Source organism: Cynara cardunculus (assembly GCF_001531365.2).
Source record: "Cynara cardunculus var. scolymus isolate 2C chromosome LG 1, CcrdV1, whole genome shotgun sequence".
Lineage (NCBI taxonomy): Eukaryota > Viridiplantae > Streptophyta > Magnoliopsida > Asterales > Asteraceae > Cynara > Cynara cardunculus.
The window spans coordinates 13,531,942-13,547,003 of NC_037528.1; the positions used below are offsets into that span (position 1 = coordinate 13,531,942).

The 15,062-nt window shown below is 31.8% G+C and overlaps 1 protein-coding gene across 1 annotated transcript; it reads right to left on the reverse strand.

The window, feature by feature from the left end:
* Nucleotides 1-6,863: 6,863 nt before the first annotated feature.
* LOC112500329 lies at nucleotides 6,864-8,374 on the reverse strand. The gene is made up of 3 exons (XM_025103793.1): nucleotides 7,937-8,374; nucleotides 7,438-7,623; nucleotides 6,864-7,338 (listed from the first exon to the last, which is right to left on the reverse strand). Exons 1-3 carry the CDS (start codon nucleotides 8,372-8,374, stop codon nucleotides 7,060-7,062), a joined length of 903 nt encoding a protein of 300 aa, XP_024959561.1. The 3' UTR covers nucleotides 6,864-7,059.
* Between the last annotated feature and the right edge of the window lie 6,688 nt (nucleotides 8,375-15,062).

Sequence of the window (15,062 nt, forward strand, 5' to 3'; positions counted from 1 at the left end):
TAAAATGAAACCAACTTTGACATAATTTTTATTTCAAGAAACCAACTTTCAATATTATTATTTAAATTTCTCAAACGAACTTTTCATATATTTAAGGTTCTCGTTAACTAATTAACTTACTAATAATTAATAAATAAATTACATTAATTTGTTATTTTTAGAAGAAAATCAAAGTAAAATACACAAAGGCCAAAATACTCATGTTTAACTGATTCTTTTAACGGTGTTAGTAGGTAGGGACTCAAACCAAACACTTTGGTATATCACATGAGTTTTCTTATAATAAAAATTTTGTAGGGACCAACATCAAGAAAAATAAAAAACCATAAGGACCAAATTTGCAATTTTGTATAAAGGAATATGTACGAGTTTTTATTCACGGATAAAAATAAAAATAAAAACCCAACACTTCCAACTTCATCCCCAAAATGACCCACCACCACCGTCATCCCAAATACCGCTCGCACCTTCATCCCATCGCCTCTCCATCTACGGCTCCCCAATCTCGTCGGTGACCAGCCTCCCACTTCTCCGACAACCACCCCCATACAAAATGGGGGCAGGGACGAAGATGATTGGGAGATGGCCGGAGTACGTGGGCTAATAATGGGCAGGGGATGAAGATATCGGGTATGTTTGGTAGATTTAGGGACGATTTTATAATTTACTTTTTTTAGTTATTGATAATGTGGCTTCTATAAATCCACCTAATATGGCTTTAATTAATAGAGTTGCCGCTTGCCACATCACATTAAGATAACCGTTTACCTACTAAATCGGTTAACCAAACCCTTATAAAATTAAAAAGTTACTTGAAAGTTTAAATTGTTAATTTTGAAAGTTGGTTCTTCAAAATCGGTTCAATTTTGATGCAATTTTTTCTTTTTTATTCTACTTTTTTTTAAGAATATTCTTTCATCACATTCACTTTAATACTTGAATATAAAAACATTTTAAACATTAAATATTAGATAACCAATCAACTAAAATAAAATGTAATTCATGAAGTGAAAAGGGAAAACGACATGAAACATAAACGTTTTTATTATTAACCCTTAAAATATCCCAACCCCGTTTACCACCAACATGCCATCACCGCCCCCTTTGCTGCTACTCCTTACTAATGCTTTCTAAGTTGCCCCTAAAAAGTTGTTTTTCTTTATAAAATGAGTTTCAGGTTAGTGTGGTTTTAGGGGGTTTTTTTTTTTTAAATTTCTAGGGCTTTATAGTCTCGTAACATCGAGTGTGATATAAAAATACACCATTTTTCTATTAATTTTAGAACCTAAATACTTTGCATTTATAAATCATCAAATCAATTTTGGACGTCCAAAAGAGTATAGAGATTGGCAAAATCAAACACCCATTAATCTTTATTGGAATTTGAATTTGAATTTGTAATGAAAGGTTTAGAGGAAAATCCCCACCACTTTAGTATTATCTATTCGGGGTGATTTCTTCTTAGTCAGAACTCTATTATTTCTTGTGGAAATCTTGATTTTTTTGTTATTCAATTAGAGGAGATTTCACATTTATGAGCATCTCCAATGAATAAGAACTAATCATCACCACACCATTATCAAGAAAATGAAGAACCCACAGAACGTTGACGCCATGATCAAGAACCACCAGCAAATCAAGAACTGAGAGAAGGTCGACTGATCAAAAACCTTATCATTATCGACAGGCAAATCAAAAACTCAGATGTAACACCATCATTTCTACAACGAGGTGTCATGTAATTTTCACTAATAAAACATTAATATTCCAAAACTTAAGAGCTAATAAAACCCTATTATAGCGGAAGTCTCACAATAATTTGTTCGCAACCAAAATCCTAAAACTAACCCATCCCATACCGGGTTACATTACATATGAGTTCAAATAAAAATCAAAGAATCACATATATATATGTGATAAATAAAAGTTTATTTCTTATGTGAGTCCCTTGCCTTTGTCCATTTTTGAACTCTTAGCTTCTGAGGTGCATACTAATAATAAGCTTTATAAAGCTCGGTGAGTTTATAGTTTTCGTGCATAAGACATGCATATTCCATTATGTATAACAACAACAACAAAATATCCAAATAATAATATGCACATTTGTTTCAAACCCGAACATACATATGCCATTTTTGTTCATGCTCAAGGCCACACCCATGCTTCTGTCCTTTTGTCAAAGCCATGCATGTTTCCGCTCTCAAGATGGGAACATATACGACCCTTTTGGATTTTTGGTCAGGCTTGTACTCAGTTGTATTCGACCAACGTACAACCTTTTATTTCATGTTTTAGAATCGTCACAACTCCGAATATTATTGGTTTTAACGTCTCCTTTTTGAATCAAAATATCATCCATTATCCGATCAACTAATCGATATATTTTAACCCCTAGTCTTTTGTTAAATGTTCATTATAGAATCCTATATATGGGGTGTTACATGAGAGAAGGACACAAAATCGTCATTCTATCTAACATTTTCTAATTTTATTTTGCGTTGCTCCACTACTGGGATTTGATGAGTTGATGCCTGGTTTTGTTCTTTGGCATTGCTGGTTTTGGTTTTGGGCCGCCAGTTGTGGCCATTTTGGTCTTACATGTCTTCACCACCACATCTCGGAAGCTTCATTATACATACATGCATATAATTAAGCTTAAAATTAAGGTTTTATCATACATGCATATAGTTAACGTTAAAACTATGTTTTTTTTATTTGTGTTAACGTTAAAAATATAATTAATTTTAAAAATATTCAATGTCAGACTTGTTTTGAAGGTATCAACGAGACCTTTCTAACAATGTAATTAGTAAAAGAAAATAATTTTTATTTTTATGTATTTTAGCTATTAATTAGTTAACTAATATAATAACAGTATACAATAAAAATTGAAAACACAATGGAAGTAAATTAACACCATAAAAATATTTGACGGGTTAAAACTGTAACTGATTTTCAACCACCATACTCAAGTTTGGTATGGTGGACCTATTTATTTCTTACTTTTTCATTTAAACTTCCTAAAGATTTTAATATTTATGGTTTCAATCCAAAAAATCTTATAGTTTCACCCTAGATTTCACGCTTATATACCTGAACAATTTTACACTTAGAATCTAAATTATTATGGTATCATGGGCAACCATACTGCAAATGGCAGGTAAGCGCATGCTCCTTGTGTTCAAAAAGGCTCATGGTGAGCCATGGCGTAAGATGAGTCCCCATCGTCACGATAAGCTTCATAGCGTTTGTGTAGGACGTGGTTCATGCCGTGGCGTTCTAAGGCTCGTCGTGGCACATGTTTTTTTACAAGACGTGATTTTTTCTTTTCTTTTCAATTTAATTTTTAAATTTTGTGTTTTTATACTTTAATTTTAGATTTTTACAAACTTATGGATGATTTATCAAACGCTTACCCAAGTAAGTGTTTACCAACAAAATTCAACACTATCACTTACTGACTCCTTAGTTGATGACCTCACTCACACCTTCTTGGATTCACACATGTCACTTTCTGGCTTGCTTAGCACAAAGTTCCTACTAGTAGGACTCATGGTTAACAAAATATTGTATAACTTTTCCAAATCTATTTTGAGTAACCGATCACAAACTTATTATATAAAAATACTTAATTTTTATGAATTTTAAATTTTATAATAACATTATATTATTGAATAATAAAGAGAAACCATATATGTATACATATAAAATTATATATATATATATATATATATGACGTAAAATTTGTTGTCTTATTTCACGCCTTAAAAACGTTTCGTCCTTACCGTCATGTGTAAAGCTTAAAGCTTGAGTTCGTCGCCATGTCTTTTCTCACGCCATTCTGAACCTTGATTACTGGACGCATTTATTTAGAATTTTCTAATATTAAAAAATGTTAATAAAATGAAAAATACTTATGGGTCTTTCACTCGTTTCTTGACACCCACTTCCTGGTTACTACCTCCTGCTTTTACTCTGCATCTTCATTTTTTATAGAGTTGTCTGCACGAATTATGATAATAGGATGGTCCAGTCGCCAATTCTCGAACCAAATCATAATGTCAACTGTATCGGAACTCTCGACCTCAAGAGTTATAGTCTTACGTGTTTGGGTTTTCACAATCTTCATCCATAATAACAGTGAATTAAAACTTAATTCATTGCAAACTGAAAATTAACTTGCACTAGAATTGAAACTTGCCTTTTCTTGAGTCGAATACAAAGAGTGAGTCTATCGGTTATGGTTTTGGCTTCGTGGGTTTAGGAGTAGTGCTCTTTTAGAGGTGGTCGTGGCTTAACGAGAGATTCGGTGGGAGTGGACGTGGTGGGGGTTGTATAGAGCTTAACAAGTTGTACCGATGCACAGGGACGGACCCAAAAAAAAAATTCATACGGTGGCACCATATAATTAATATAATATAATATATATCTAAAAATTAATTACAAAAAATATGGATAAACAACTTCTAAACTTGTACCTGACGCGTCTTCATCTTTTGAAAACGAGCAATATATACCCAAAAATAACAACAAAAAGTATGTTGAGAAACAGCTCTTAAATTTGTCATCGACGTGTCTTCATCTTTTGGAAACGATCGATGACATCTTCGTTTTTAACATTAATAAGGGCTTCCTTTTCTATGGCGCAAATGAGGGCAGAATTCAAAAAATCATCACCAATTCGATTACGTAAATCTGTCTTGACAAGCTTCATCGCCGAAAAGCATCTTTCAACCGTAGCAGTTGCAACAAGCAAAACCAGGCAAACAATATGCTCTATCTACTTTTACACTGTATTCTAACCACTGAAATTGATCAAACCAAGAAACAAGAAACAACAAACCGTTTTCCTTTATCCCCTATAACTTTGGTTGGAAAGATGTGACCTGGTGGTTGACAATGACCCCTTATCAAATATTTCCGTCTAATTTCGTCTCTTTGATTTGGGTTATAACTTATAATTTTGGGTCTYTCTGATGGATCCCAAGGAAGATCGTTAACATCAATCACATTGTTGGATGCATCATTATTACCAGTTGATGATGAAGCTTTTCGTTTCAAATATTTTTCCATAGTGAATGAGTTATGTAAATCTAAGTAATGAAAGAAATAATAAGTAATCAGTAACTAAACGTCATCAACAATTCAATTTTATCCTCAATAATAATAACTAAACATCATCAACAATTCAATTTTATCCTCAATAATAATAACTAAACATCATCAACAATTCAATTTTATCCTCAATAGTCAGTATTTGGGTTAACAGTAAGTCAGTAACACAATGTCATTATCTCACAGTTAAGAGTCAACATTCAACAATTCAATTTTATTCCATCATCAATTCAATTCATCATCAAAAATTGATTTAAGTAATCACTGTAATCAAGTAAGTAATCAACTAAAAGTCTAAAATTAAGAGTAAAAATTGATACCTAAAATGAGTAAATCTGAAAATAGAGTTCAAAACATCAACTCATTCGGTCATTCCAATCAATGAATCGTTCCATGTAACTCATTCCGAGCGGAGAATCGATGACTCAGTGAGTACCGAGTGTTCAAGACTCGTTCCAAGGATGAATCGAATCTCGTCGTCGGCTCGTTGTCGCTCACAGCCTCACACACTCACACTCGCACTCGCTCGCATCGTCTTCTCACTCGCAAGCGCACGCACCAGGCCACCAGCACGTTAGGGCTTTATTTTTTACTTCTTTGGGAATTAGGATTTAGACCCTTAGGAGTTACCGATTTAGGCTTTAATCTTGGACTGGACCAGTGGACTGAGTTTTCTTTTATTTGGGCTGGTTGGGCTTACTAAACTTATGTTATTAGATTAATCAATTTGTTGGGCTTACTTATCTAATTTATTTGGACTTTATCTTGTTTGGGTTTTAGATTTAGTTGCACTATTTGAAATTCAGAAAAAATACGGTAGCACCTTTCAAAACGATACGGTAGCACCGTTAACAAACCTAAATTTTTTACCCTTCGGTGGCTAAATAATACGGTGACACGTACCATCCATGCCAACCAAGCAGGTCCGCCCATGCTGATGCAGAGAACGTACCTCTTAAAATTCAACAATAAATGTTATTCATGCTTATTAATATAGTGTGGGTGTGGGTGTGACAAAAGCTCACAAATATTAATCTTATCGGATGAAATTTGAATATTTAACCTCTTAAATGTCGTGTTTTCAAATTTGAGAAGAAATGAGAAAATATTTCTATTTGTGCTCTTTCTAAGGAAAAAGAAATGAAAGGAAAAAGGAAATGAAAAGAAAAACATGTCTCCTTTAAAATAAAAGGTTTGATAATTTTATAATTTTAATAATCTTTTTAACGAGTTTTAATTCCTACGAAGTTTTGGAATAAAAATTATCATATTATTTTCTTTTCTTTCTTTACTTGAAAAGTTTCAAAAATATAAAAATTTTATTACTTTCCTCCTTTTTTTTTCGTTTGTAATAAAGTTTTCGAGAACATCCCTTTTTTTTTATTACAATCAAATAACTCGGAAAAAAAAAGCCTAAGAGGGTATTTACCAAACGTTTACCCGGGTAAGTGTTTATCAAGTCACATTACCTTACCGGATGAATATGATAAAGATACAAAAATCTTACTTGGTAAGAGCGACACAAGAAACAAGAGTCTTACCCGGTAAGTGAAGGCGACAACTCTTAGTACGGTAAAAGTTTATCAGGTAAATTATTACATACAATGCTGTTTTCGTGGAATAAAATCCTAACCAATAAGAAAGTAATAGTGTTAAATATTACCGATAAACACTTATAGGATAAGTTTTTGCTAAACGGCCCCTAAATGTATTACATATTTCCAAATCCCAAAAGACACCAAATGATACAACAAAATTATAATATTTTACACCGTTCTAGAATATGATACCTCCTAGAGGTCAGCGACCAATCTAGTCACCAACTGCTGCTATCTCCTCTTTTGCCCTTCGTCCTTTTTTGTCTTTTTCCTAGGACAAAATTGAAACTGATTGTGGTTTTATCTGAATCAGCTAAAAATACCCATCTGACTGAATGGGTGCAGATTACTCGACGGTGCAAGAGTTCTTGAGAGAAATGGGCTTATTGATGAGTTTGTAAACAATTGCACAAGACACCTTTTTGTAGAACTTTGGCTTCACCAATTTCCCTAACACGTAAGCCTTGGCTTTAACCGTGAAATTTAGGTTCAGTGGCACCGGTGCTGTCAGTTTCCCATTCTCGCTACTCCAATTCACACCTCCTCCGTACAATGGCACACCACGCCCTTGCAAATTTACACTTACAATTCTGTGACCATTTCTTGATTGATAGAATTTCATCAGCTGCATCAAATACCCATTGAGTTTAGACGGACTGGGTAACACCCACGTGAAAGTTGAGTCAAAATTTTCAGGATTTGGAGAAGAGAAGTTGTAACTTACAGTTCCCGTGGCTAGGGTGAGCTCGGTGTAGGCGAGATCAAGAGGTGTGGATGATACATGAACCCCAAAGAAAGTTCCTCGATTGCGAAAATTGAATTTCACAGTGGCATTCAATGTTACCATCTCTGTGGCAACTCCAGATGCATCTGCTCCAGCATTTACTACAAATTTATCAAATGAAATACTCTGCAAAAAGTCACATACATCTTTACTTAGCACCCTCACTACACGTCTAGCATTCATATGCCTTTTTAAGCAGAAATCTAATTGTGATGATGAGATTTAAGTTAGCCAATTGATTCCAAGTAATTATTGATCAGTACCCATATGAGTTTGCTGAAGAAATTGTATGATTTGGGATTCTGATCTATTCATGGGCAATTTTAGTGTCATTAAGCAAGATCGAATCGTAATGATGGGATTTACATACCAAATTGATTCAACCCAACTACTGACTGGAAAATTTGTGACTTTGTAATGAATTGATTAGAAGAGTTACCCTCATGGTGATGACGGGCTTTTGAGGTCTAGCAGCGCCCCACAACACGAGAGCGAAGAAAGTGAAAAGAACAAAGAAGCCAACGACGAAGGCCGGAAAATAACACCGGCGAGGAATCCCCATCCGACCATTTTCATCGTTGAACCCTTCTTCCTCAATTGCATCGAACCCCTTCTCCCCTTTCCGGTGATGTTGATGTTGGCTGCCTTTCCTTGATCCGGGTCGTAACGACCCGGAATATCTGGTGGAAGATGAGTTCCGGGATTGACGGCCAGGTGACCCGCTGGGGCTGAGCACCGGCGTCGAGTGAAATGAGTTGGTAGTCTTTTCGCCGTCGTGCGAGTCACGCGATGGACTCTGTACATAGTACGCCGGCTGCCGCGGTGACGACGCCGTCAAGCTGGTAACCTCGGAATCTGTCTTTGCGTGCATCGACATTTTCTTATCGGAATAAGCCGGCGTTCCCAAAAAAGCTTGCGAAATCTTATTTGGTTTCAGAAGATTTGATAAGCAGCTGAAAAGGAGGACAACTCACTTGAGTGTTTAATCTTCTTTCTCTAAAAGCATGTTATTGGGGTTGGTTTGAAGGCTGGAGTTCAGTGGATTTGTTTATTAATAGGAACAACCCACGTTCCGTATATATATATATAACATACACGTATATGAGTTTCGTGTTATTTTCAAAAATACTACAAACTAATATAAAACATACATGTGAATAATTCCATATTATAAAATATTTGACAAAAACTTTTAAAATCCATTTTTTATACATGAAGTATTTTTATTAATGCATGTTACTTGAAATTCAAAATTATAAGTAAATTTTACGTAAATATAAGTTATTAAAACTTTATTTTTAAATTAGTGTAAGTAATTACAAATAAACATGATCAAATACAGGATAAACACATAATTCTAAATATAAAAAATTTAAAATATAATTAAGATAATTATTGAATTCTAACATAATATTTACTTATTGTCTTTATAAAAATTTAATACCAAAAATTTTAATTAAATTTTAATACCAATAAACACACAAAAATGCTCAAATTTTAATGCTATCTTATCTTTTATATTTTAACTATGCTTTAAAACTATTATTAAAATATAAAATATTATTATAACATTATTAAAAAGACAAAATTTGATGATTCACTTTTTAATAACAATAAATCTCTTTTGTTATACTATAATGGTTTAAGTTGAAACTCACAAACATATATTTTCTAGTCATTATGTTATTTTTATTAACATGAATATCCAACTCGTTATTATAGTCGATAATCATAGGACGACCACCTGCAAACGGAATCACCAAGTTTGAACCTTTGTAGCCACAAGAAGATTTTTATTATTTCTTAGATTCATACCTACGACATCCAAACACTTTTAACGTTTAAAGTCCAAGCTCAAACCAATCGTACACCACCCTTGTGATTTAGTCATCCATACCAATACAATTTATAATCATATCTAATAATTATAAAGCATATATAATCTTATTCCTTACATTTAAATTGATGTAAAAAGTGAAATGCATTGAAATTAATTAATGCAAAGAGCAAAAGAATACATTAGTACTCGTATTAACAAATATATATTAGCTTAATAAATAAATGACCGACATATTAAATATGTTTTTAAAGCATTTATGTAAAATGATGACACGTCATCGATCACCTTCCAAACGGTATATTAAACCTAAATATATAATGATCGATTTCTATGTGAAAAAAAAATATATTGGGAGATGGTGAAGAGGAAAAATAAAAGGAAAAGATTGAGAGCTTAATTAAAAAATGAGGTGTAAAAAATAAATATTAAAATATTTTTGCGTATAGGTTAGAAACTTGTATAATTAATAAATGTTGTTATTAAAAAACAAATAATGAAATTTTTAATTAGTTTTGTAATATGATAATTACTGTCGGTTGGCATATGCAAGATTGATTGACCACCGACAAACTCCAAATACTAATCTTAAAAGGATTAATCGTCGGTGATTTTTGGTTTTGGCATATTTATGCAAAATACATCATTTAACACTCTTTAAATGTAAGTGTTCAAAAGGCTAAATTACAAAAAACCGTCCACTTGGACTTGGAATAAAATAAAACAAAATTTTGGTTTTTGGAAATTATAAGGTTTGTTATTGTGTTTCTGGTACTATTCGTTATGATTTTGTTAGTGCTGCTAACTTAATGTTGGCTGTTTTTTTTGAAGGTGGTTTTTGGTAAATGAGACATGATGGAATAAAATAAGACGAAATTTATTGTCACACGTTTGGTATAACATCGACAGTACAAAAACTCACTGTCCAATATTTGACGCAACATTAAACAAAGACATGGTGGAGAGAGTAGGACAACCAAGAGTTTTCTTGTTCCACCGAAATAAGTGGAATAATATGGGACAAAGGAGAAATAAAAACTAAAAAATTTCTATTATGCTCTCATTTGATGTATAACCATGGTATGGTATTTGTTTTGATTATCAATACTGTTCAATGTCGTCTTCACCACCACCATCGGCGGCCACCAGTAGCCACCCCCAACAACCGTCGGCTATCTCCTCCTACACTACAACAACCTCATACACCACCACCTCCACAACCACCATTGGTCACCTACCACCACTATCCATCGCCACCACCACAATCGTTGCAAACAACTTTCATTGTGCATATGAAAATTCATAAGGATCATCCAAACCGAATCAAACATAGATTCTTCTTTGTACAAATGGGGTTTTTTTAAACTACCATTAAGTATAACAAATTATGCGTTCAAATTTCATAATATTATATATGTATGTATTTATATATACACAAATTGTGTAAAATGCTTATAAATTAAATTATTTAAATACTTATTTTATATGTATCACTTATAACTATCATATGATATATATAAGGTATATTTCTTTTACAACCTTATGCATTTGTACAACATTTGCAACCCAATTAATTGAGATATTTATAGAAATAATTGGAGTTCATTTATTATGATTTTAATATTTATGGAATATGAATAGAGTTTATTAATTATGATTAATAGTTTATATTATGAAACAATTAATTGATTAAAAATTGAATGGTTGAGATGAGTGTTGTATAGGTTGTAGGAATGGCAAAGGGTGTAGAATAACATCCCTCTATATATATATATATATATATATATATATATATATATATATTTTTTTTTTTTTTTCAAACAACATTTAGGGACAACTTGTCTAGTCTTGTTCTAGTCGTATCTAATATCAGACATCTTGTCCCATTAAGTCATGTTCAGTCCAGTCCAACCCTCTTGTCCTGCATAATTTGTCATGTCCAATTTGTATGGTTGGTGGAGGTTGACAGATACATAATATGAAAATCTAGTTCAGTGCCCTACGCAAATCCTCTTGGTTTTTTGAGCAAATTATATTATTCATCCAATAATTTATACGAAATCACATTGTACATCCTCGAATTAAAATAATTATGTACGTTATTCCTATACTATGTATTTTATAACCCTTTTGATCCCTTATTCTAATTCTATCTAAAAAATCCCATTAAGTAGAATAATTAAAAGGACATTTCAGTCATTTTATAAACTTTTCTCATTTTACATCAAAAATTAAAAACAACTATTTCTACAACCATTTCCTAAATGTCAGCAACATTTGGGTAACCATTTCGCACCAATAACATAAATTTTTCTCTTGCCTCCTCATTTTTCAACCCAAAAACCACTAAAAAATCAAAATCAATCTAACAGATCAACCCTAAACATTAAACATTAAATATCAATCCAACAAATTTCTTTTTGTAAACCAATTCAAGAAAACAACATAAACCTAGTTGATTTAATTCATCTTAAACTAGAAAAACTTATAATCCAAATGTTCCGATCGAAATCAATAAAAAAATCATTCTAAAAGTTTGTGACACTAAACAGTGAATCATGATCCTAAAATTAATACGTTAAATCACGGTGCATTTTCAAGGTCAAAACCCTAATAATAAGAAGGAGAAGAACAAACATATCTCAATTGTATCACGAGAGATCTAGAGTTCGGGCAGGCAGTGCAATGGCCTCAAAAGTTTAGGGACTTAACATCTCAAAAATGTGAAAGTTTGTTGGGTTTTTAAGAAAAAATTATTCTTTATTTTATATTTAAAAAAAATTTATATTGAGAATGCTCTAACAATTAATAGACGTGTCAATAATAAAATCTCCATAAATGTTTCAAATTTTGAAGATAATTTTAAACTTATAGAATGAAACAAATGTGTGTTATTATATATAGTTTGGTATAGAAAAAGCAAAGAGAGTAAAGGTAATACCTTGACATGGTATACGACAATTTGATGCATAATATGTATAACAGTCATGTCTCCAAGTACCAATATTAAGGTATGACAACATTTAGTTGAAACTAATATATATATATATATATATATATATAGAGAGAGAGAGAGAGAGAGAGAGAGAAAGGGGGGGGGGGTTTAATGTTAATCTTAACAGGATCTACAAGAGTTTATAGATAATAGTTTTTTTTTTTGTTATTTAAATATTTGTGTTAGATTTTAATTGATATAAATTATTAATTATTTTTTTTCATCTTTGTCTCTTTTTGTACTTTTTTTAATTCTAATAGAAATATATTTATATAAGTAATGTTTAATTCTTATTTTAAATTATTATTGAATACATATATTCTATTTATATTAAAACAAATAAATGTTTTATTCTTATTTAAGTCTTTTGCTTGTCTACTCCTTTTTTACCTCTATTTAAAAATAAATACATTCTTATTAATATAAACGTTACTGTTATTTTCTTTTTAATAATTATACAATTATAAAAATAAAACATAAAAATTAAAATTTGACGTATAAATGAAACATCAAATAAATTATATTACGTTTTTACTCATTTTAAAATAACATAATTTGTCGTACAATTAACACGTAAAAGCTGTTTGTACTTATTTACTCGATCTAAATACGAGGTAGCTCATGTAGTTACACAGAGATAACATAAATGAAAAAAATGTGTTGCAACAGTAGAGATCGAACATCCTTCTGCCAAGTCTAATTTTATATAATGATTATCATTAATATACCAATTGCAAAAGAAACATGTTGATACCACGATAGCAGAGTAGATCTAAACGATAACTACATTGCACAACATGTAATGTCTATAATATGCAATATCACATTATACTTGAAACAACCAGGACACCATTTTCAAGCATTGTCATCCAATGTTCAACTGAGGCATCTTAATCTGATTGAAAGAAGTTTAAAGAGTTGTAAACTAAATTTCAATATTGACTTCTGAATATGTTGAGGTATTATGTCTTGTATACGTTTAGTTCTTCCACCATCCATTTTTGGCAACGTATCCCCCTTCCATCTTTAGAACTGAAACCTAACACCGCCTTCGACCATTTGGTGGGTTTGATTTTGACTTACAAAGAGCAAACTCTTTTGTTAAAAAATGAGATGGGTTTTGAGGTGGAATATTTTTATCTCTTAACGGTGGTTGGTAAAAGTATTTTTTAGTATGGTGGACTCAACTCAATCAAACAGAAATTCCCATGTGTTCAAAGGAGTCGTCTTGAGAGAAGACCTTCTAGGTGAAATCTAATCCCGTTCATTCGGTTGAATTTCACTCTCTAAATCTTGGGGTTCATGGATCGGATCTCCAAACTCTCTTTGGTTTGTTTGCTTTTATAGTTGGTCGGTGCTAATCGCTTTTAACATTCTTTAGGTTCCAACTTTGTTTGTTTTGTCTTCTCTGCACCACACAGATTTGTCGTAAACTTTGCTTTCGTTTAATAAATTTCTAAAAAGGTTTAAAACGTATTTTAAATTCAAATAACACGAAAATTAAATATGGCACCTAATTTCTTGAAATTAAATACATGTATTAATTGGAACATACAGCTATAACTATCACATAATTTACAAATAATTTCTCCATTTTGTGCTTATGCATCAGAAAAAATAATTTGTGCATTATTGTTCATTTTCCACTCAACAATTTATTATACATATAATTGACTTTTTTTTTATGTACAAGTCTAAAATCTTAACGGAAACAGTTAGTTTTACTATCGGTGTAAAGAAAAACGTCTTTATACACCTTACTTTAACATGGAATATATTAAACATACTATTGATTTCTTTGTGTATTTTGTAGGTCGTTTATTAACTTGTAAAATAAGTTTGAATTTAATTTGATTGATCATGATATTTGTTATGATTAAAGACTAATTTCAGCTTGAATTTACCTTCCTTGTATGCTTGAAATCGGTTTGAAATAGTTTTAAGACGACTTTTCCTTTCTCTTTCTAATTTCGTATATGTAATAAGAATGAACATATGACATCGGCTAATTTTGGCTATCTATATATCTTAGCATTTCGGCTCGGCTCGGCTCTTTATCAAACCCAACTTACCTGTCCCAATCAAAAGAAATTATACACTTAAGTCCATAATTGAAAGAATGTCAAAGTTTTGAAAATTTAGAAATTTGATATTTTTTTATTAACTTGGATATCCAGCCCGCTATGCGAGCCAACTAATGTCAGGGTGACCATCTATTTTGCAGATAGCCCGGAGTCACCGCATTTGAACTTCCGTGGCCACAAGGGGATTTTTATTCCTTCTTGGATTTGAAACTGAGACCTCCTGATACTTTTGACCTTTGGAGCCATCATCAAACCAATTAGGCACCACCCTTGTGGTTTGAAATTTGATATTTTTATTTCCATCTCATAGAATAGTTTTTTTCCCGCTCTACTAGCCTTTGTTGGTTATGAGGAAAGCTAGAGTGAAACTAAGTAGAGATCCAAACTCAAGTTCCCAGTGAAGACCAATCAAAACTTTACTGATTCCATAAAATACGTATGTTACTTCAAATTTTTAGGGTCTTTTGCAAGATATAATGTAATTTAGAATTAAAATTTCATTTTAATTATATGTTTAGATTAAAGAAAAATTTGAAACTAAAATATTGGGATATCAAGCATCAATTTAGAAATCCCCTTGGGGTAATTAGTATTTGATAGAGTGTGTCCGCAATAATGTTTAAAATATTTTAAAATCATTTGTTTCGTA

Excerpts from the sequence above, each read along its gene's own strand:
- LOC112500329 (XM_025103793.1), bottom strand. The coding sequence starts at position 8,374 with ATGTCGATGCACGCAAAGACAGATTCCGAGGTTACCAGCTTGACGGCG. Across the intron at positions 7,624-7,936 it reads AGCCCGTCATCACCATGAGG|AGTATTTCATTTGATAAATT; the intron begins GTAACTCTTCTA and ends GACTTTTTGCAG. Across the intron at positions 7,339-7,437 it reads TCACCCTAGCCACGGGAACT|CTGATGAAATTCTATCAATC; the intron begins GTAAGTTACAAC and ends TATTTGATGCAG.